The sequence below is a fragment of the Motacilla alba genome, chromosome 10, assembly GCF_015832195.1.
Source record: "Motacilla alba alba isolate MOTALB_02 chromosome 10, Motacilla_alba_V1.0_pri, whole genome shotgun sequence".
Taxonomy (NCBI): domain Eukaryota; kingdom Metazoa; phylum Chordata; class Aves; order Passeriformes; family Motacillidae; genus Motacilla; species Motacilla alba.
The window spans coordinates 10,236,796-10,259,644 of NC_052025.1; the positions used below are offsets into that span (position 1 = coordinate 10,236,796).

The following is a 22,849-nucleotide window of genomic DNA, read 5'->3' on the forward strand; positions in this document are numbered from 1 at the left end:
CGGCCCGTGTTTGTTTAGGCACCAGCGGTCTCTCATGGCCTCAGTTTGCTCCCACTGATGATGACAAACCCCATCTCACTAAAGAGGAAGTGGGGTTGAATTTATGGGCAACATGAAAGCCACCAAGAAATTCAGAAGTCTCTCGTAAGAGTGCCTGTGAGAGTCTCAAGTCACAACCCAGGCCTGTGTACATGAAATGCCAGCCGAAACGCATTCTGCCTGGCCAGCTGGCCTGGAATATGAACATGCAGGACATTTCTGTAAAGGAAGTTAAGCACACTTTTCAGATTCTGTACTATTTTCCTGTTAAAACTAAAAAGATTCTCAAACTGAATTGAGATGTTCAACTCCAAAAGACCAAATAAGCAACCTTCACAAATAAGCAGTTAAATGTTACATATGAAAGGCATACAGAACATCCTTGAGAGAACAGTCAGACTTTTTTCTTCAAATGTCACAGAACAATAGCAAGCAAAACCTTTTTGCCCGGAACTCCCATATTACTGTGGCTGTGAATTGCTGGCCCTTCACTATTAATTGCAACAAGTGTGATTTCATCACCCCCTGCATAACCAGCAGCAAAATCCTCTGCTCGTCACAGGATCACTGGAAATAAAATGCCATCCCAAGGAAAGGAAAAAGCCTAGGAAAAAAGATACATTTTGCAATTCTCTTTAAAATGTGAGCAGGCCTTTAAAATAGGAGATTTCTAAGCATCAGGAGGGCAAAGTACCACATCTTCAGTTTACCCTGATAACAGATAGCAATTAAGAAACACCTACAGGAATACGGTCATTCTAAATTGATGCCTCTTATGCCCAGTATGAGCTATTTTTTGCTGCATCAAAGGGAAGAATAATTGAAACATGATTTGTTACAATAATTTAATGAAAAAATGCAAGCATATTTGCTTTTGTTGTGGGAACACAAACAAAGGGTAACAGGAGGTCCTTCAAAATGGAAAAGTCAATTAAAATACTAACTTCAAACATCTCTCATTATGCTCTGAAGGAATTTTGATAACCATTTAAAAATGACCACAAGTTACAGTAGCTTGGTTTTAGATAAACACTGCACGCTAAATTGAATATAAAAATAGATTCTATTTAATAAATTTGTATCTGGTGCACTATAAACATTTATGAAAGTGTTATTACAGGGGTAAAGAAAAGTCTGCAGTAATATTTGAAATAACTTGATAAAATTCCTTCGAGTAACATTGATCATGAAATGGACACAGTAGAAAAGATTTTCCTCAATCATCACACTTTATTTAAACATCAAGTTAATTTTTTCCTTCAAACCAGGACTGCTGGTATTGGTTCAAGTTAGAGAGAGAGTGGGCTAATAAAAAAACACTATCTTGCTGAGACTGGGGATCCCACACCATTTTTCTCCAAGCATTTGCTGCAGCATTTTCCTACATTTGAATCCGATGTTGCATTGAGTTGTGGGACAGCTGAATTCGATTTGTCAAGAGTTGAGGAATGAAGTATGCTCCGGGTGTGTTATCTGCTAGCCTCTACTGTAAACTTTTGCTTTTTGTACTGAGAGTCTTGCCACTGCCACTAGAAATGTCTCTTCGAGAACTAACATTTTCATCTGTAGGAGAAAATGACCTCAGGTGAGGAAACTCTTCACAGTACACAGTCTGTGCTTGAACATTAGTATTGGCTTTTGGCTGAGGATACAAGAGAGGCATTTCACCACAATCCAGATACATGCTTCCATTCCCAGAACTCCATTCACTACTGCTTCCTTCATCTCTTTCTGGAGGGTCTTTAAAATCAAATTCCTGACTTCTCTTAGACTTAGTTTTCCATTTTCCACATGATTGGATACATTTATCCTCTTTCAAGCCTGTTCTTCCGTTCTTGCTCTTAAGCACATGATGAGTCGGCCCAGAGCTGCTGTGGCCATTTGTAACCCTATGTACTTGCATATTTTGTAGTGCTCCGTGGCCAGCAGAGGGAGGAGCATCACCATTACTCACGGCACACAACGGTCCTTCGCCTATATTTGCAACGGGGCCGTATTTTTCTCTTCTTCCGTCTTCATTTGGGTAACATTCTGGTAGAACACCTCTAGATGCACCATCCAGATTTTGAGAGTTATTCCTCTTCTGAATATCTGAAGTCACTGTTTCACAAAGCACATGTTGAGTTTTGGTCTGCGTTGCATCAAACTGCTGTCTCAAGTCACGTGGAACACGCTTCTGGACAGCTTCCTCAGTGGCTTTTTCAGTACTGCTTTCACTACATGATTTGCTTTCCACACGGTGTGACCTAATCCGAAGCACACACTCTCTTTTGGAGCACTCACGCCCAGGATCAGAATTTAAACGCAGAGCTAGGAGAGGAAGGAAAGAGATGGACAATTAAAGATAATGTTAATACTGGAAGAAGAGCATTTTCATTACTACATGCATTAAATCAGTATGCTTAAGAAGAGAAGGACCACAGAATCCAGCTCACCCGGGCAGGCAGGTTTGCGCTGGGGAATGTGCCGAAGAGGCGTTTCCAGCCCTTTAGCCATCGTAGCAAGTTTACTGGCAGCATCCATTATTTTCTTTTCAGCTCTGTCAAGAATTGCAGAACATGGGGAAAAAAAAAACCAAAACCAAAAGCAAGTTTAAGGGCAATTCAACTCTACATTTTACTTCAAGGCAATGTTACTGAGAGTCAGGCAATACTGACAGGACAGTGTGCCAGGCAGCTCAGCAGTGACCTGGCGCCAACACGCGCACGCTGGCAAGACTTCAGGCCAGGCACTGTTTGCTCCAAGGTGGACAAACACCTCTTGCACAGCCAACAGCCATTTCCAAACATGCTTGAACTTACCCTTCATGTCTGCCATTATCAGTGAGCAGCTGTTGAAGGCATGTCAAATAGTATTTGCGCATTTTCCGTGCTGTCTCTTGGCGCTCTCTTAAAACCTCCACTTTAATCATTTCAGCAGCTCGTTCCTTACTTTCACGGATGTAACAAAGCATATCACCTACAAACACACTTCATTAGTACCAGTTTTCCCCCAGAGTGGGGAAGAAGCCAACACCACAAACTGGGATTGTCTAGCAGACCTGGAACAAGTCAGCAAAGACATGGATTTACCTGCCAGCATTGCACCAAATCCTCATGCCAGTTGTTGCCTACTGGATGAATGTCAGGGCAAACCACAGCAGGTCAATATGAAGCATCAGAAAGGAATTCAGTTGTCTGATTCTGCATCTTAAGCAGGCACAGGGATTTGGGAGGAATGTTGGCTGGTAAAAATATGGGTCTAGAAACATTTCAATGGCCATGCAGAAATTTGCACTCAGTAAGACCTGGTGCTTAAACCCTTTCTCCTCAGACAGAAGGCTGCTGACTAGGCCAGAAGGCAGGATACAGCACAAGAGAAAGGCAGATTTTCTCTCAGGAGAAGATGCAGTCTAGGTAGATTTTTTTTCTGGAGAAACAAGATCAGTTCTCAAAATACACTTTAAAAGACACACTACAGTACAACAAAGCAAGGATGGTAAAACAAGGCTTTGCCCAGCACAACTACATGTTGAATTTAGGGTGACAATTCCATTTCTTACAGTCACTCTAGTAAGATGGAAAAATTTACTTCTCATGTGAGTTGGCTGTCAGATTCCTGTCCAAGCTGGCTGAAGGAAGAAGCAACAAAGTAATTTATTTTCCTCCACTACATCTTTAACTAAGACTTTAGTACTTACACTTAATCTTGCTCAAAGCTTTGATGTAGTGAGCACGCATTTCTTCCAGACCTTTCACAGAGTCAGAGGATGCACAAGGTTTTGACATGCCTTCCCTTGACAGTGACCTGAAATGCATACACATCACACTGCACAAAAAAAGCAACTTACATCTTCCCAAAATAAGAAATCATCTTGTTCAGTTTTTTTAATACCTTGGTGGTGATCCCTGGTCTTTCAGTTTAGCCTTCATCTCGGAGTTTTGTGCAATTAGAGCTCCTGGAACCATCTCATTTTCTATTAAAATAAAAAAAATGAACCATAATTCACTGCATTTCTCTAAATTCAAGTTCAAGATATGCTTATGTAATAACTGCTGCCTCTGGTACAAGATCTCAATGTCACAAAGCATCATCAGTTGCAGTACAGCTGTTGCAGTAACAAGCAGACACGCTTCAATGAAGCCTGAATATAAAAATCATCTCATACAGTAATTAAATAAGCTTAAAGCCTTCATATGCCATAACTAACACTAAACTGAGATATCAAGTATACTTGGAGAGAAAGGACAGGATAAAAAAATAAGGGTGGTTTTGACAAACATTGAAAAAGAATTATTAATTTGTGGGTTAGCAATTGTGCCTTCAAGATACACAAGCTAAAACTTGGTAGGTTTTGTCAGTTTATTGTGGTGAGGGGTTTTTTCGTTTGTTTTGAGGTGAATAACCAAAACCGCAGTATCCACTGAAAATGAAAAGATCCTACAGATGAGAGAATCAAAGTTGTCTTGAGGTGACTATCAATTCTAGCCTTGGATTTGCTCTGACTTAGCTTCATATTCCTTCACAGCAAGCTGAAGATGTTTGTGGGTCATCTCCAGCTCTTTTCAAGTCCTGGCACACAGCCTCTCTTTTTTCAAGCTCCTGGCAGCCGCGTTTGCAGCACAAATCTTCCCAAGACCCAAGGTTCCTTTTTGTACATGTTTGACTTGCAACAGTAATTGCTAAAAGTTATACATCAACATGGGACCCAAAAAAAAAAACCAAATCCAACCCATTTTCAGTGTTCTACTTAGCCCTCTTCTCACTGGAAAGTGTGTAATGTTTTAGCCCAATTATACTAATCACAAGAGGCTGGTACTCTGTTCCAGAAGGTGGAGCAGCAGCATCTATCAACTCATACAGCCCTCACAGCCTCAATGCACTCCCATCAGTGATGATCTGAGCTCGTCAGTCAGCAAAAAGACTTGCAGGTTAAATGCTTTTAAATTCTTTTTAGTGGTTTTTTTTTTAATAACAACAGTCAAGCAGGGTCTTTTGAAGTCAGCTGAAGGAAACTGTCCCAGCTGGAAAGCCTCACACACGTCTGAGCCTGGTTAAGGGATACACAAAGACTGGGCTCCTTCCAGGCCAGCGCTGGCTGCTCCCCACAGCCAGGCCAGGGCGCTCTAGAGACAGGAGCACCGCAGTGCTGGTATTGTTCTGTGTTAATAGACCGCTCCTTATGTTGGTGCTGAAGGAATTCAAGCCACACTGCAGGCACAGAGCCAAAAACTCTCTTGGGTTTTGTTGCTTTATGGTTTTCAGTTGCATAAGATCTCAAACTAAACAGAAAGCCCCAGGGACATCTGTCCCTCCCATGAAGTTTTTCCCATCTACACTGTCTCCAGTTTTGCCATAGTACACGTGACAGCCTTGGGAAGAGCCACAATGCTAAAATACATACTAGGCACAGGGAGTGGAGGGAAAGGGAGAAGGGGAAAAACAAAAAAAAAAAACCAACCAAAAAAAAAAGAGAAACACCACCCAGGGACTCACACTTTTTTTCAACTACATTCTTGACCAAAAGAACCAGAGAAGACTACCATGCCAGGTCAAGCAAGTTCTTGACACAATTGTATCTTTTACATGAATACAGAATTCCTTGTCTTGTGTACTGCCAAGAGGAAGCAGTACAATTCAATCTTTGAAGCTCAATCTAGTATGACCCATTTACAAAACGTAGTTTAGACCATACCCTGCGTTTCGTGGCTAACACTGCCTTGCATGTGAACTGTTGTGTACTCCAAAGGTTTTACTGCTAACAACCCCCAAAGCATACACACACCTCTAGCAGATGAGACAGCTACTTCTTTCCTCCTGAAGAATGGCTTTAAAAAGCAGAAAGCTACTAGCATTTGATAAAATGAAACCTCAAAGCCAAGCATTAAATCAGTAAACTGGAGACCAGTACCATTTGTTGCAGTTTGTGACTTTAACTTAGCTTATGCAGTATTAAACAACCTTACAGTCAAAAGAACTGTATCTTCCTCTATCACCCAAATATTTACTAATGAAATAACTTTGCATTGGGGTCATCAATAGGACATTGAATATTAAAGACTGCTACTTACAAGCTCAATTTGATGATATCCAATCTGCCAGATTAAGATCAAACCAAATACCTTTGTCTGTTCCAGCTTCCTGCGAGGGTGTCTGTCTTCTCAGTCTCCTTTGTGCTTCTGCTTGGTGTCCAACATTGCAAACAGGGGGTCTTGCCACACCCCCAGTGCTTCCTGCACCATGTTGTGGGTAAGGGTATGATTCTTTATTTGCATTATTCACTAGCTCTTCATATTTCTGCAATTGAAAAACACTTCCTGAAAACACAACACAGCAAAAAAAGTGTTCCACACCACAATCAATCCTGGTCACCAAGTAGCTTTGGTAATTTTAACACAGGTACTTTAAACCTGCAGTAGAACCACAGATTACAAGTCAAATTGTGAAGAAAACATCTATTCTATGACACAGAAGTTGCATTTAGCATAAATCATTGCAACAGCAGTGCCTGAATATCTTGAGTATTATTTGGAAATGTCAGTAGCCCTTAACATTGCAGAACTATACCCTGTCTTTGAACAGCTGAAGATAACTTGCTTTTTAAACAGAAAAGACATTACTAAGAAATTAAAAAGACTTCACTAGATAAGGTGGTTCAAGCCAACCAATGTTTTGAGATTCAAAGACATATTAAACAGTTTACCAAGAGAAATTTCATTTCACTGCAGAAGGTGCATAAGGCACAGGAAAAAATTATTCTCTTTATCATTGTGGATATGACTTGTGACATGAAAACCTTTCAGGCCCACTTGCTGAACAGAAATATATTAACATTAAAGAAGTGGTAACATCCCATCTTCTCTTAAAAAACAAGACATTTTCTCTGTCCTATTCTCAGCTAATTCCCCATGCACAAACTGCTGGGTAGCAATGGCATTTCCGGTGGGATGCTCCCCACAACAAAAAACTTACTACAAGCATAAGCACTGCAAGAAGAGGAATCTGCTAAAACAACAGAAACAAGGGCTTTGGGACTTAGCCCCAACTCCTCTAGAAGAGGGTAAGACATCTTTCCTCATTTGGGCAGGCTCACTGAAAAAGATTTCCTAGAGGCACAATAAAACAGGCAAGACTCTTATTCCCAAAACAGAACTGACTAACAAACTGACCTATTGCAGGCAATTTGCAGGAAGGATTTTTAGTACTGCAAGGCTTTCATCTTCATTTGTATAAAGAGGAGGGGGGAAAAAAAAAGCATAACACAATCCATAATCACTGTCCAATCACCACCGCATCTGGATTTTCCAGCTATGCAAAAATTTGAGGTGGATTCTGTCATTACAGCCCATCAAAGAGATTACAAGGAGCCTTTAACAGGCTCCCAAACTCAAGCAGGTGGATTAATCTCCTTAATTTACAAGGCTTTGCATAAACGACACTCTTAACCTGAGCTTCTCTTCTTTTAAGACTGATGATGTCAAAGCTACATCCTTTTTCTTTTCACTTGTTAATGGTAGATTTAGTCTCCTTTCAGTTTTAGAGTACACTTATCAATGAACACAAATGTTCAATTTTCTATTTTTCACAATTACATGGATATTTCATGGGAGAAAACAGGCCTGAGCGACTTCTCAAATAACTTACAGAAATATTACCTCTTTCCATTCTCGCTCTTTCTTTTCCAGAATTGTGCAGACTGTGGTTCTATAAGCCTTTTGTAAACAAGCCTTCAGTTTGTCTTTACCTTGACTGGTTAATTGAACATGAGAATCAAAACCCTTGTCCTTCCAAGAATGTTTACTCTGTGTGCACTTGACCAGTTCTTCATGAATTTCACTCAACAAATGCTCCAGCTCAACCAGAGTCTTCTCCTCATACCGATTCATTTCATCCTGCAGTCTCTTGGCTTCCTGAGCCTCCCATTCTCGCTGCTTTTGGTCTAGTAACATCTTGATTTCTGCCTCTTTTTGAATGGAGAGATCATTCTTCTGCTTTGCAAGGTCTTTCTTTGCTGTTGCAAGGACCTCTTTAATTCTGTTTCTATGATCATCTAAGAATGATTGGTAGTCTCTCTCATTTTGCTCTTGTATCTGCAGAATTTCTTCTTGCTTTTCTTTGTTCCACTGCACACGGGCTTTTGCTAGTTCTGCTTTGACAGCTGCAGGGATTTCCTCCTTCTTTAGCTCCAATTCCCTCCTCAGAGAAATTATCTTTTCTTCAAGTTCTTTAACTCTTAGTCCAGATGTCTCTGTATTTTCATATTCTTTCTTCCATTTCTCCTCAGCAGCTGAGAGAACCAGGGCTAACTGGCAAATAAACAACACAGTCATTAGAACCATATACACACAAAACCTAACTCTGAGTCATTAAAAATCTATTGGAGATCTCTTCAATTTATTTAATAAAAATTAAACCTATATAGGCAAAAAAATGGGTGTGGAACAGAGTACACAAGAAACCTCTTTGCTTAGTGACTCACTGTGCCTAGGTCTACATTCATTCCTCAGTAATATGTGGAATTTGGAAGACTTAACGGTTTATCAACACACATACAGCAATATTTTGGGCTACCTGCTCTGCTGCAGTCTTTTGGTGTTCCTTTTCCCATTTTTCTTGTTCTGTCTTTAGATTTAGTTTGTACTCTTGCAGCCACTTGGCATGAGCTTGGGCTAAAGCTGCATCTACCTTTAAACAGATAAAAAACCTGCTTCAGTAGGGAGGTAGGTACACTGAATACATTTTTATTATTACTTTCATGTAACAGTGCAAGAACAGACTTCAGTTTGGATTGCCCCTACGTTTATAGAAATTGAAAGAAACAGACCAGGAGCACCTCATGCATTTCTTGATGGAAAAATTATGCCAAAATTAAAAATACTACATTTATTTTTTAAAAGATGGTATAAAATCTAAGTCAGTGTTGCTCAGTTCTGTTCAAAACTCCTGCAAAACTTGTTTAACAGTGTCAAAAACATACCACATTCTACAGTTTTTTCAGAATTTTAAGAACTCTGTTTCTAATACAGCAAATATCAATACTAAACTTAAAGAAAGTGGACTCCTTCACTAACTTCTTTTTTTTTTTTTAAGTGACTTAAGTGGACACAGCAGTTTCACAGACTCCAGGCAGATAGAACAATTATTTGTTACCTGGCTGGCAAGATTTTTACAGTATTTATTTTCCAGTTCTAATTCAAATTTTTTTAAGACCTCTTCAGAGGCTGTATTTTCTTTCAGAGCCTTCTGGATCTGCAGCCTCTGGTCTTCAACAGTCCCTTCTAACTCTTTAGTTGAAGCTTCATCCACAACTTGGTCAGTTTGGCAGCTGCAGTCATTACATTCAACTACAGTTCTTCTCACTTCTTCCAGCCTACTTTGCCATTCTCTTTCTAATTTGGCAAAGACTCGTTCTTTATTCTAAGGAAAAAAATATTTAAGAAAATCTCTCCAGTGTCTAAATAAACAGATTTCACTGGTGTTTAGCAAATGAAACACTGTTCACATCAATGATCCTCCTTAACAGGAGAACAAAACCATGCACAGAGAGAGCTTGGTGACTCATCAGAACTTTCTTCTATGGGATAGGATACACAAAGGATTTCTACACGATACCTGAGTGAAACAACAGAAAGCATAATCTTCACTCAAGCACCAGGGTGGAAAACTCCAGCATATTACCAGCTGTGACACTCAGGGTATTCTGTTTATTACTTTGCAAGATCTAGGTTTTGGGTTTCTTTAAAAATATGAAATATGTATAATGCCTAATGACTCCTTCAAAGGCTTTTAAAATGACAAGTCCTTAACAGCCACTTCCAATGGCAGAATAGCAGCACATAAATCTAAATTTCTTTTTCTGAAAATAAACAGCAAAACAACAACAACAAAAAAATTGAAATTTCCTAATCTAAGTTTCACACCTCCTTTTCTTCCTTTTCCCAGTGAACTTTGGCTAATGCAACTTCCTCTTGAACCTGCTGGTTTTTTTCTTCCAGCCACTGCTTCTTTGCTGCTATCATGGACCTGATGTGTTCCTCTTCAAGCTCAGTCCTCAGAAGTTTAAGGGAGAGTTCTTTTTCTTCTAGTAGCTGTTTCTTGAGCTAGACCAAAAATAAATAAATGAAGTATTTCTCCAAGGCACAACTGCTCTGGCACAAAACTACAAGAATGCACAAGACACATGATTAACTCTTTGGAGGCTATGCACTGATCTTACTGATGACACCTAGATAAGAGATTTAACTCTCAAAAACGGTGTTTTAAGATATTCTATCAGAGGTTATTTAGGCTATGGCTGTAAAGTAAGTTTTTGTATCAAACATCTTTACTTCCATCATGCTTTGAGCTGCACCTTTTGCTTACCCAGCCAGTTGATCTACTTCAGTCACTGCACACTAATATCTTCAAAAAAGCAAAGTTTTTAATCAAATCAGTCTGAATTCATTACTACTTTAAAAAACCACAGTATTTTTAAGATCAGTTTTATATAGGGAGAAGTAAACTTGTATCATCATTCCGGGTTTTTTGAAAACGTCTTATGAATGTAAAAGCTCATATTGCTGACTAAGCATCCTCAGAAGTCAGAATTATGGAAGTTCACTACATGAAAACAAACAGCTATTGGAAAGAGTTACTTCTACAATATTTTAAAGCCCAGAACACAACACCAGTTTAATTTAAAAACCATTAAGTCATGTGTATGAGCTTTCTGATTCAGCTGCATCTCTTCCAAGTAGGTCCTGCAAACATCCACAAAATTAAATACACTTTATTAATATAACATCTTGAAAACAGAGTGAAATTATGTTTTATAGGCATTTCCATTTGTACCTTCTCTTCCTTCAGTTGCTGCTCTTGTTGAAATTTCTGTCTTAAAGTAGTTTCCAAGGTGTCCTTCTCCCGACAAACACTAATGTAACATTCCTTCACTGCAGTAATCTCTTTGTTCAGCTCCTCTAGGTTATCCCTTCAAAGGACAGGTTACTTATTATCAACTGGCCTTCATTTTAAAGCCAGCCAGCTTTAAAAGAAGTGTAACTAGCAGTGAAGGTCAGACAGGAAACATGAAAGTTTCGGTAGAAATAATGCTAAATCTTACTTTAACTGCGAGATTGTCTCTTCAGAAGTTTGAAGAAGCAGCTGCTTTTCCACAGCAAACCTCTCCATCAGCTCTTTCTCAAAATGTGCTTTGGTGTCCTTATGATGTTGCTGATAAGTTCTTTCACACCTACAATTCCAAGAAAGGAAAAATAACTACCTGATTTCAACTACCTGGGTTCAAGTATTCTATAAGAAGATACTTCTCTAACATTGACCTCCTCTTGTACCTGATAGCTGGAACAAGATTGTGTGCAGAATGAAAATCCACAAATTAAACTAAACTAAGTTAACAGACTTACCTGTCAATGGCTTCTTGCTTATCATGATCAAACTCCTGAACCATCTTTCTCATCTGACAACAGAGGTCTTGATTTAAGCTTTTCAGTTTTTCCTCATTTTCCTTCAGTTCTTCAATAGTTGAAGTATGGGCCTGGACAAACAAGGGTCAAATAACATGGGTTGTAAGAACCTTTTCTAATCAGATTTTTAGCACAGGATGAGGGTTTTTTGTAATTTTTTTTTTCTGTAGTGGTAAGCAGCATCTCTGTCTTACCTCAACTTCCTGTAGCAAAGCTTCATTAGCCTTTTTGAGTCTCAGAACTTCTTCCTTTAGATTATCAGAAGCATCCTTCAAATTTGTGACAGGCTAAAAATAAATAAAATTAAGTTGCTATATTTCAAGATATAAATGATTTAGCAGTTAATGCTTTTAAAAAGTTCAGAGCTGTTGAATAAAGACTGTACTTAAAAAATAAAAAACCACAGGAAATTATTGCACTGCAAAATCACAAAATCACTGCTATTCTAGATGAATTCTTAAAACTCAGTGTCATGAAGCTTTGCAGAAACACACACTCAGGGTTGTGTTTGCAAGCTGAATGACAACAGCCATCCAACAGAGAGCACACTTCCCACATATACTGTATTCCTATCCCATGGTCTCCATGTACAGACACTGCAAGTCTGATTAATCCACAGAGGGAAGGCAATAATGGGGTGAAGAGAAATGCAATATCAAGGAGATTCCTTATTGATCAAATTACCCATGAAGGCCCTCTGAAGGCAATCTGTTAAATGTTCTGATTGTATAATCTAATGGTACTATCAGCCCTCTTGCAGAAATTACAAGGTTCTTTTGGCTAAAGAAAACCCTCTTTTTCCAATGAAATTTACTTCTAACATAAGTAGGGCAGACACTAGGCACTCTCAAGCACATAAGTCATCATTTTAGGACTCACTTAATAATGCAGATGCTGCCCAGGTTCTGCTTCAGTTGTTTTCTTTTCAAACAAAGATACAAAACCACAGTTGCTATGAATATTCAGCTATGCATAAATTTTTATCTCTTCTCATATGAAGCTTTCGTTTTGTTCACCAAAAACCAGAAACACTTGACTTTTAAAGAAGTGTAAAAGAACAAACCTCTGAATCTCTTGATGCTTTTTCTGTTTTCAACTGCTTGTATTCCTCTAGTGTCTTCTGGCAATCCTTAAGATTATTTTGTAGTTGAGTAATCTGGTTTCTCTTCATTTTATTACTGCTCAATAAACGTTCCAGCTCAGCTTTTAATTCTACAATAATTTCATCTTTAGAGAGTTCTTTATCCATGTCTCTGTTCTGTATTGCACTATCAGGAAAGACATAACCAGTTCAGTATTTAAAAGAAAAAACACATTTAGCTGAAAGGTAGTGGTAGCAAAGAGAAGAGTAACTAATGCAACCAGAAATTACCAGGATGTCTAAGATGCAATAGTAAAAAGCATAAAAGGACATGAATATCAAAGCTTTTCCATCAAATTGCAATTAATTTACAGAGAACTTGTTAATTCAGCTGTTCCCTCAAAAGATTCATTCTCACGTGATGTGAGGAGTTTTGAAGCAACTCAACTGGTTGATGTAAAAGACAGCTTTAGCTTTCAGCAACTATGTGGAGTCTTTGAGCAAGAAAAGTATCCATTAATATCATTCAACAATTAAAGGAACAACAATATAGTCCCTATAAAATCTGAAGACTTATTAAAAAGCAACCAAGACTTATTAATTAGGCAACCAATTTATGGTATTAGTACAGTTTCTGTTTCTCAGATTACCTGGCAATACAAGCAGTATTTCAAATATCTATCAAAAAACCTACGTGTTGATCCAGTAGAACATTCTTTTTACACATAACTTGCATAATTTCTTGAGGATTTATAATTTTTCTTTCAACAAGAATCACTCAATACCTGCAGAATTTTGGCTTCTTCCCTGTGATTTTTTTAATTCCCAGCTCTACATAGGAATCACCCAGGCTCACAGGTTGCTCTCCACCTGTGTCATTCAAAAATACTCCAAGCTTGGCAGCAGATTCATACAAAGCTATTTCTTCTTTCAGTTCCATTAATTCTTCCTGAAAGGAAGAGACAGAAAAAAAAAAAATTACACTGACCAGAGAGACTCTAAACCAACATATCAGGCCCATGATAACTCTACCGAAGATAATAAACACATGGAGCTCTTCCTTCTAAATACAGCTGCATATTTAGCTGCTTTAGTTGAATTGTCTAGCATTAACTTACTTACACTTTCATTTTTCATTTCTGATACCTCTAGCAAAGCATATATTAAAACCAAAAATTTGTTAAAACATACAAGAAATATTTCCTATTGTTGTTACAGTCCATCTATGAAGTATTATTTCTTCTGCTCTTCTGCATTCCTGCTGTCCTTGTATAGCAAAATGGATGACAACAGAAAAGTACATACCTGGAGAAACAGCTATTACTCTAGTACTTCGTAGGATTCACAGTTTCCAAGACAACAGATTTAAATCAAATATATGAATTGGAAACACAGACTTCCACTGATGCTTTACAGAGGACTTTGTAGCATTCCCTTTTGCTGACAAAAGATACATTTCAGAACATGGTATCGCCTCATGAAATTACAAGACTCCAAGCACACAGAATTTACATTCAATTTTTTTCCAAAAGCAGGTTGGACAGAAGCATGAGATCAGATTTGTGCCAATACAATTGCCCAACTGTGTTTTAATTGGTGGGGAGGGAGGAAGTCCAACATGCAACACTGGGAGAGGAAGTAGTCAAAGATGATGTACTTGTTTCTTCCAAAAATTTAAAGTGTTTCAACCACCAACCTCTTAGTAATAATGCCTCTCCCCCCACCACCAAATGAAAACATTTTATTCAAACATAAAATATTCAATAAAATTAACCTGCAAAGCCTTGTTCATGTTGTTGCTTATAATCTGTGCAGACTGAGCTTGTTGCAATTGAAACCGCAACTGATTTGTTTCCTGCATTGAGCCTATCGTAGGAAAGAAAAGGGAGAAAAAGAGCAAGTCATAAATATGCCAGAAAGTCTATGCAATCTGAAGAAAGATCTCTGTTAAAAATAGCAATGTTGATTCTGGCAATAGACATTACTGTTTCTATTTCCTTGAGCTCACTAACACCTATTAAATACATTACTATCCAAAGACTTCAATGTGTGAAGGTAGGCAAAAGTCAGGCACACAAATTGCAAAACATTTCACAATCTATTTCTATGATACAGGTTTCCAAGAATCAGCCTCCAGCTCCCAAAACAGTTCTTCTCACTAGGACTTGAATTTAGAACGGCAATTCAAGACAAGCACCTTAATAGAAAATTAAGACACTTGCACCCAAACCCTGTTGTTTAGTATAAAACAAGGTTTACACACATGCAGCACAAAATACATTTGGAAACACTTTAATCACTGTTGTTTGGGGTTTGGAGATGGTGTTTACTTTTATTTCTATTTCATTTTTACATCTTAGTCTAGAATGAACTTAAAGTCTGACTAATCCACTGCATGGGAAACATTCTAGAACACAATTAGCTTGATGTTGATTCCACTTCCATAGAAACATCGATATGCAATTTCATATTTAGAAAAAATGAAAATATTTCTGCAAGGAAAGGTAATAGAATGAGTAAAAGGCTGACCTGTTTGCAGTAAATTTGCACATTGCTTTTGGCTTTCTTCTAGGCTTCTTGTCAGTCGATTTATTATTTCAGTTTTTTCACATTTGGTTTCTTCCAACAATTTTTCAAGTTGCTTAACGTGCTCACCTAGATTTTTGCAAAGCTCTTTCTAGGAAGAGAGTATTTTTACTCTTTTTACAAACATTTAACCATCTAGAACTGTTTCAGATACAGAAAAAATTCAATATATACAGGATAAAGGAGAAAAATAATCTGATACCTAAAGGGGTAGAGGACAGTTAAAATCAATCACAGATCAAACACTATCCTTGGCTGACAAGTGACCCCTACAGCATCAAAGTTCAGTTTTCACTGGGAGACAGTAACTGTACTCATATATAAACATACACGGATGAGCATCATTTAATATTTCCTAGAGCAGTGACTTTTCAGCACATCAGATTATCTCCTGTAATTAATCACATACACTTAGTCTATTGCAGAAAAGAATCAAGCCTCCACATGATATCAAGCCAGTCAGTTTATTTTAACTGAGCTTAAGCCAAGCTAGCAAGTGCCAATTCGCTGTAAAAGAGCAACTGTAGTTTCTTTTTCACAGGATATACAAAGTAGACATTTATCTGGCATTACTTAGTTACCTACACAGACCTGGGAGGCACAGTGCTTTGTATCTACACCTTTTGACTTTGCTATCTTCTCTCAAAGAACAGCTCTCCCTCTTTGAATACCCCAAAAATGCTACCATATCTTTTACAGTAAAGTTGTATAATCTTTGTTGTGGTACTAACAGACTAACATTCAGCAGTGCATTTTGTTCAGAAGCAAGCACCAGTCACCTTTCCAAGCATACCCATCTATTTCTATCTGTTGAGACAAGAATTGGGGAAATTTAATTTTATTTTCTTTATGTGAAATAAGAGGAAAATTTATTAAGACCTGCCTGGAATACATTGCTTGAATATTTCTAATACTGGAATGGATTCTTATGACATATTAAGTGGAATAATTTCAGTAAGCTCAACAACCATGTAACACAATCTATATCAAACTCCATGTTAAAGACAGCCTTTTACCGCCCCTCTACTTTTAAATCCTTACTTCTAAAATAAAGTCACTGTTGAATGGTTAGTCATCCTTCAGCATTTTGAGACCAAATCTTGGCAACAGACTGTTCAATAAAGAGTTTTTCTTGTTTTTTTCTTACAAGAATACATTATTTCTTAATTAGTCCTTTTCTTTCCCAGAGTTATTTGCAGAACTCTTTCAAAAAAATATTGTGCACAGAAGGAAAGCTCAGGAGAGCTACTAAGACAATGAATTCCTGCCTCCTCTGCATCTGTTGTGCACAAACTCACAATTTGAACTTACACTGCCTGCAGATGTTTATGAAAACATACCACATAGGCCTCATAATGATGAGACTTTCCCTTTTCTTAGCAGCTTCCAGAAGGAGTTATTAGAATTGTAGGTCAAGAAATGCAGTTTGGGAAACATGGGGAGCTCTACAGTGTCTCCAGTACAGTACTCAGCATCCTAAAATAATGTCTCACCTGCTCTCTGAGTGCAGATTGTGTAGTATCAAGTTTCTGCTCTAACGACAATACTTGCTGTTCATACTTCTGCTTGAGTGCAGAAACAATGGCCTCGTGTTGCTCTCTGGCTCGCTGGAGGGCATCTGATCTCTGAAGTTCTAACAGCTGCTTTTGCATGCTTTCCATGGCCACCTCTGCCACTTTGGATTGCTTCAGTATCTGCAGGAACAGTATGACAGTAGTTCCTAGTTACATACATTTCACTGCTGCTCCAATATTCTGTACATCAGGGTTTTTTTTGTGCAAAAGTTGCCACAAGTCCTCAGATAACGCCTGTGTTTTCATACACAGTATTTTCAACCAATGGACCCTATCCATCCATCAGGTATTTAGCTTTTGCAATGGTCATGACCAGCATTTCAAGAGACTAACACTTCTGTTTAATGCAAATGCACTACACATTGAACTGTAGAGGTCTCCTGCAATAAACAGTCTAAAAATATTTATAGTACCTGCTCCTCATTGGTAGTAAGAGTCTGAATTTGAGTTTCAAGGGCCTTGATTTGGCCTTCAAGATGCATTTCCCGTTCCTTTCCATTCTGATAGAGTTTCTGAGACTCATGAAGACTAAGAGCCAAACCATCCTTTTCATCTGAAGAAAGAGACATAACTGTGTGAGAACCATGGTCAGCCACCCAAGAGCTTCACGCAACACAACTGTTCAGTCCTGCTCTACAGAACCATTCACTCTGCCTTGTACTGTGGACAACAATAGAAGACTGAACAAAAACACTCAGTCTCCATCCAGCAACCACTGTGTCTTCCTGGCAGCAGGGAGCACTCCATGGCACTGTTTCCAGGAGGCTCCTGAAGGTACAAGCCCCATCCTGGCAGCAGGAGGGCCTCACATCCTCCCTTACACCATTTAAAGGGAGAGTCCTCTGGAGGAACAGCCAAGACACAGCCAAATGGTTGACAGTTGAACTTTTCTCTCTCTCCTTTGCTTCTTTTGCATTCCCAAAACTATAGTCTTAATTCTCTAACTTTAGTACTTTTTTTGTCTGTTCCTATAAGAAATGGGATACTAAGACAATCTGATTTTGTAATTTTTGAAAGAGATTTTCTCTACATACAGTCTATGAAATGGCCTGTTTAAACCAGACAACACCAGAAAAAATTTTTTTTCATAGATGTCCACTTCTCCTATTGGGGTTTGGGTGTTTTGGTGTCGACTTTTTTTTCCCGTGTCTCCAACTTTGAAAAGATTACTTTGGCAGACTTCTCACTTTTCTGTACATTTGTGATGCCTGACACATGGGGACTCTGGAAAACAACAGTGGTATTGGAAATACAGTAAAAGTTAAGACAGTTATGCAGTCAGGCACCAATCCAGAGATTTTTACTTAGAACACTGTTTGGGGGAAGAGGTTTAGTCACATATAGTCCCAAATCAAGTCTATAAGTATGATAAATACCTCCAAAGACACTTTCTAAATCCATCTCAGAACTTAAAAGTTGCTAGATATGAATAAAATCTAAGAATTAGCACAAAATATTTTACCTTTGACCATTGAAAGCTGATGATTCAAATACCTAATCTGCTGTGCACTCTTTTCTAGCTTTTCATTCAGTTCTTCCAGTTGTCTTTCCCTTGCTTTATTTAGAACTTGAAGTTGAAGAATCTGCATATTTTCTGAAGAATCTGCCAAATTTCAAACAGCATGCAGACAAGTCAGCACAGATACCAAGAAAGTCATCACTGTAATTCCTGCTCCAAAGTATTTTTTTTATAGTGCTAAGTTCATTGCTGGTGCACAAAATCTTTTTTTTTTTTTTCAATCCACACTTGATTTGCATCACACAAATTGCTCTGGCAGCAATGGCTGAAGGATTGTGCAAACTACAATTCCAACCTGACGGCAGGCCCAGATAAAAGTTTACATGCTGTGAACTCACAGACTTGTGGCCACTACAAGTTTACAACATGTCTAACAAAGTAGTTCAGTCATCTGAAGTGTACCTAACAGAAAAGCCCAACGTGGCATCACTCAGAGTACTCTTCCTATGGTACAGTGAGTCGCTATTTTCCAGTATTATGGAAGGACATAAAGTGTCAACAAGGTCTGACATCAAGCCATCAGAAATAATTTTTCAGTTTCACCAATCAAAACAACATTTTCAATGCCCAAAACTCATATAACCTCAGCAAAAAGAGATCCCTTCTAGATACAGAAGATGCTATACTTCGACATACTTTTAGCTGTCCCCTTACTGAAAAACAACTGAAATCAACATGTTCACTGATTTCCAGTGAACTTTTTACACAAGTTTATTTGAAGTCTAAGCACCAAACACTTACTGTCATCATTGCCCAAGAATTCATGTTGCAAACCTTCAAACACTTCATTTCTTCTGTTTCCTTCTTGGATTCCTGGAATATTTTGATGAATGCCATTTTGGTATGGTTTATAAGTCACTTTGTAAGATTCTGGTGACTGGCCATTGACAACATCAGATGCAACAAATTGCTGTTGTGACAATATGTACATAAGAGGAAATACATTAAAACTACAACTGTACTCTTGCTCAGTAAAAATATTTTTCATTTTACAGGTTGACATTAAGAAGAGTTCTAGTAGCTCTTCATTTTCAGGCTCCAATCCAGCACACCATTTAAGCATGACAGAATTCTTCATGAAAGCTTCCAGCTTACAAAAGTAGTGAAGCATTAATTTAAATAGAGTAAGCACACACTTAAGTGAATCACATTCATTCTACCTCATGGAATTCTACCAAGGCAACAGGAGAAAGTACAAAAATCATAACATGAACATATGAAAATTTAGTTACTAATGTCTCATTTTTTTAAAATAGGCTACAGAAGCCTCACATCACTGTTTGAACTGATTGTAAGAGACTGAAGGCATGTAGAAATATTACTAAATATTAGAAATATTACAGTGAAAATCTTCCAAGAGATAGAAAAATGTGTCAGTTTCTAAAATACCTTAACATGTTCCTTTGGATCATCTGAAAAATTTAATATTTTATTTTGCTGATTGTTAAATTCTGGTTTATGGCCATTTGTATAAGGCATGAAGTTTTCAGGAAGATGATAAACATTGTTCTCTTGGTAGCAGCTTGGAGAGTTAAACCCATCTCTACCAAGATACACATCATCTGGCTCATCTTGGCCATCCTGGCCACAGTAATCTTCTTTAACATCATATAAATGTTTCTTCTCTTCATCATTATGTAGGCCATTCCAATTCTTCCCATGTGTGTCAACATGATCAGTTTGCTGGTCACACAAGAATTGTTCGGGGTACAGATTTTGTCCTTGTTCATAGTCCTATGAATGGATATGAGGTTCAGAATTGCTCTCTCAGATTTCACCCCACCCTCTTTTTCCTGAGGTTACCAGCCCTCAAGTTAGAAATACTTCAAATGAATACCAAAACACTTCACCTACACATATTTCTCTAATTAATTTAAAGAATACTTAGCATGTTATTATGAACAAGCAGTAATTACATTCCTGCTCATAGAAGCTTACATTAGGAGGATCACTGATCAGTGGATGATCATTCCACCTTCCATCAAGCTTCCCAGGCTCACGTGACCTAGAGAGACACAAGCAGCTTAACTATGTACTAATAACTTCAGGGAAAAAACAAACCTCCTTTTCTTAAATCAGAGCACATCTAGTTTCCTGCAAACTGCACTACAGCTCCCCTTTTACTTGGATTACTTTCACACACCTCATCAACTCAGACTTTGCTCTATTCTTGAAAGCACAACATAAATAATGAAAAGATGGTGCCAAATGCCTTACTGCTCCTCAGCCTCCTGAATGCTGCAGTCTGAGTAACTGGAGAGTTGGTCTCCACTGTCCTCCAGCATATCATGAGGAAGGTCTGTCAACAACTGTTGCAACTGAAATAGAACAAACAACATTCATTACATGCTCTTCAGGAAAATTAATGCAAGTTCACCCCAAAAACATTGGCAAAGTAGGCCACTTGCACAAAACCCTGGTTTTCTTCCTCCAAGGAAGAATTCACAACACTGGAATTCGCAAACAGCCTTTTACCACAGAATGCTTACTAGACTGGAGTACCAACCAAAGCATTTTTCTGCCAAACTCTTGTTAGGAAAAGAGCCAGAAAGAGGTAAGGGAAATGCCATCTAGTAGACATGTACCAGGACAGACTATTTTCAAAGAATCATCTGCAAACAGATGATGCCAGGATTTCTCCTCTCTAAACTCCAGGCTAGAGAGGTAGTGGACATTCAAAACATGCTCCTTCTGAGAAGTCTGGATGGAAATCCAGATAAGAACTTGCCAGTCAGTATCACTACATTCAAGAAGTCATCACTGCAATGATTAGTGCTCTGCTCTGGACCAAGCAACTGGACACAAACAGAGAAAAACACCACAACTAAAACACACCCAAACTTCACTTCTTATGCTTTTCAAGAGTGACACAGTCTGCACCCTCTTTTGCTCTTACCAGACTACAAAAACCTTTTTCTTTCTTTTTACACGCTTAAAGGACAGGAAGACACTAAATTCACAAGCCTTCAGATTAAATAACTTAATTCTTTTTCACCTCTTGTTCTCTTGCATAATCTTCTTGGTCATAGTCTTCATCTTCATGTTGAGTTTGTAGAGCTCCACTATCAAAGTCAAGGGACATTGTTTTCTAATATTGATTTTGTGTATCCAGCAAAACCTACCACAGGACAGGAAAACATCACACCTGAGTAAAATACATGAGGAATCAAAAAGCACCACCTTCACCACCTGAATTACTTAGCATGAGAATACAATCCTTGAAACAGTCATTGCACATTATTTGTTTCTCATATATCCAAGCCTACTCACTTCCAAGAATTTAGCATTTAAAACAAGGCTAACATAATTTAATTTCCTAAGTTCACTTACAACCAGACATTATTTTCTACAAGTTCTAGTACTGTACAGCATACATATGATGCGATGCATGATGATAGTTATGCCCACTTTTGCATCTTGCTTCGTAGTCTTCTAGAGAAAAACTACATTTTGCATTAAAAACTGAAAGTATGCTGTTCCTTGTTCGTTTGGATAAGAGCCCCAAAAGGAAAAATAGGAAAAGTATCACAGAACTCTGAAAAGCATTACATGAGTTGCAGATTTCACTGCTTAAGAGCCTTGACTCCCAAGGGCCTGTGTACACTGAGCAGCGTGCTCACAGAAAGCCGCTGTGTAAAAGGGCTGGTCCACGTTTGGTTAAAAGATAAATCACTCCCCGTTGAAGGGACGCTTGTTAGGGCACACAGGTGTAGCACATACTGAAGTCTCCCCTTGGTATAATATAACATTACAGAAGCACTATTTCCAAGTTAAAAGTCGCTTCATCACATTTAAAGGACCTTCTTGCCCACTGCTGTTGAAGGAAACTCTCCAGCAGCGCTGGCAGGAGGCCTCACAACGCAGCCCCCGTCTCTGTTCGCCCCCGTGACCCCCCTCACAGGAGGCTCTTCTATCCCTCCACACCGCACCAGCTGAACACGACCACCGGCCCTGTCCCCTTTCCTCAGGGCCCTCCCCAGCCCCGGGAGCGAAGGCAGCCGGTGGAGAGCGCGCAGCCGCCAGAGCCGCGAGCAGCCCCGGAGAGCCGCACCTGGACGGGCCGGGGGCAGCTCCAGGGGCGCGGGGCGAGCTCGGCCGCCGCCACCTCAGTCCGCTCAGACGGCGGCGCGGGGCGATGCTGCCGTTATTCAGCGCACCTCCCGCGGGGCCCTCAGGCCGCGGACGGCGGCAAAGCGCGGCCCGAAGAACAAAACCCACCTGAGCGGCCGCAACCACCCGCCCTCCGCAGCCACCGCCGGGACCGGCCCGCCGCGCTTCCTCATCACACCCGGCCCGCGCCCGCCGCGGTGATTGACAGCCCCGGACACCAACCGGCGGCCAGAAGCGCCCCGAGCCGCGCTGACTGACAGCCCCGAGCACCAACCCGCGGCCAGAGCCCGCCCTGCCGCGCGGGAGGGCAGACCCGCCCCCGCTGATTGTTTGAAAGCAGGCGCGCATGGTCGCGGGAACGCGCCTGGCGAGCTGATTGGCCGAGCAGGCGACCAATAGCAGTGTGAGTTTTGTGGAGGGGCGGGGTCTCCACGGGCGGGCGGCGGCGCCATCTCGCAGCGGGACGTGGCGGTTGCCTGGCAACGCGCGGCCGCGGGGTGAC

At 39.5% G+C, this 22,849-nt stretch overlaps 1 protein-coding gene across 2 annotated transcripts; it reads right to left on the minus strand.

Annotated features, from left to right (window-relative positions):
• Positions 1-926: 926 nt before the first annotated feature.
• CEP152 (centrosomal protein 152) lies at positions 927-22,541 on the minus strand. Of its 2 annotated transcripts, XM_038147353.1 has the most exons (27): positions 22,456-22,541; positions 21,233-21,355; positions 20,455-20,555; positions 20,176-20,242; positions 19,627-19,971; positions 18,979-19,147; positions 18,181-18,321; positions 17,132-17,271; positions 16,638-16,838; positions 15,088-15,235; positions 14,333-14,424; positions 13,344-13,507; positions 12,541-12,745; positions 11,672-11,764; positions 11,418-11,548; positions 11,117-11,245; positions 10,849-10,984; positions 9,939-10,118; positions 9,169-9,435; positions 8,590-8,703; positions 7,674-8,324; positions 6,141-6,315; positions 3,913-3,994; positions 3,719-3,825; positions 2,841-2,997; positions 2,475-2,578; positions 927-2,349 (listed from the first exon to the last, which is right to left on the minus strand). In XM_038147353.1, the coding sequence occupies exons 2-27, from the start codon at positions 21,317-21,319 to the stop codon at positions 1,523-1,525; spliced, it is 5,013 nt and encodes a 1,670-aa protein (XP_038003281.1). In that variant the 5' UTR covers positions 21,320-21,355; positions 22,456-22,541; the 3' UTR covers positions 927-1,522. The 2 variants fall into 2 exon arrangements, with proteins under 2 accessions (XP_038003281.1, XP_038003282.1); XM_038147354.1 differs by lacking the exon at positions 9,169-9,435.
• Between the last annotated feature and the right edge of the window lie 308 nt (positions 22,542-22,849).

Excerpts from the sequence above, each read along its gene's own strand:
- CEP152 (XM_038147353.1), bottom strand. The coding sequence starts at position 21,319 with ATGTCCCTTGACTTTGATAGTGGAGCTCTACAAACTCAACATGAAGAT. Across the intron at positions 20,243-20,454 it reads ATTCAGGAGGCTGAGGAGCA|GTCACGTGAGCCTGGGAAGC; the intron begins GTAAGGCATTTG and ends GTGTCTCTCTAG. Across the intron at positions 15,236-16,637 it reads AATCTGCACTCAGAGAGCAG|AAAGAGCTTTGCAAAAATCT; the intron begins GTGAGACATTAT and ends CTCTCTTCCTAG.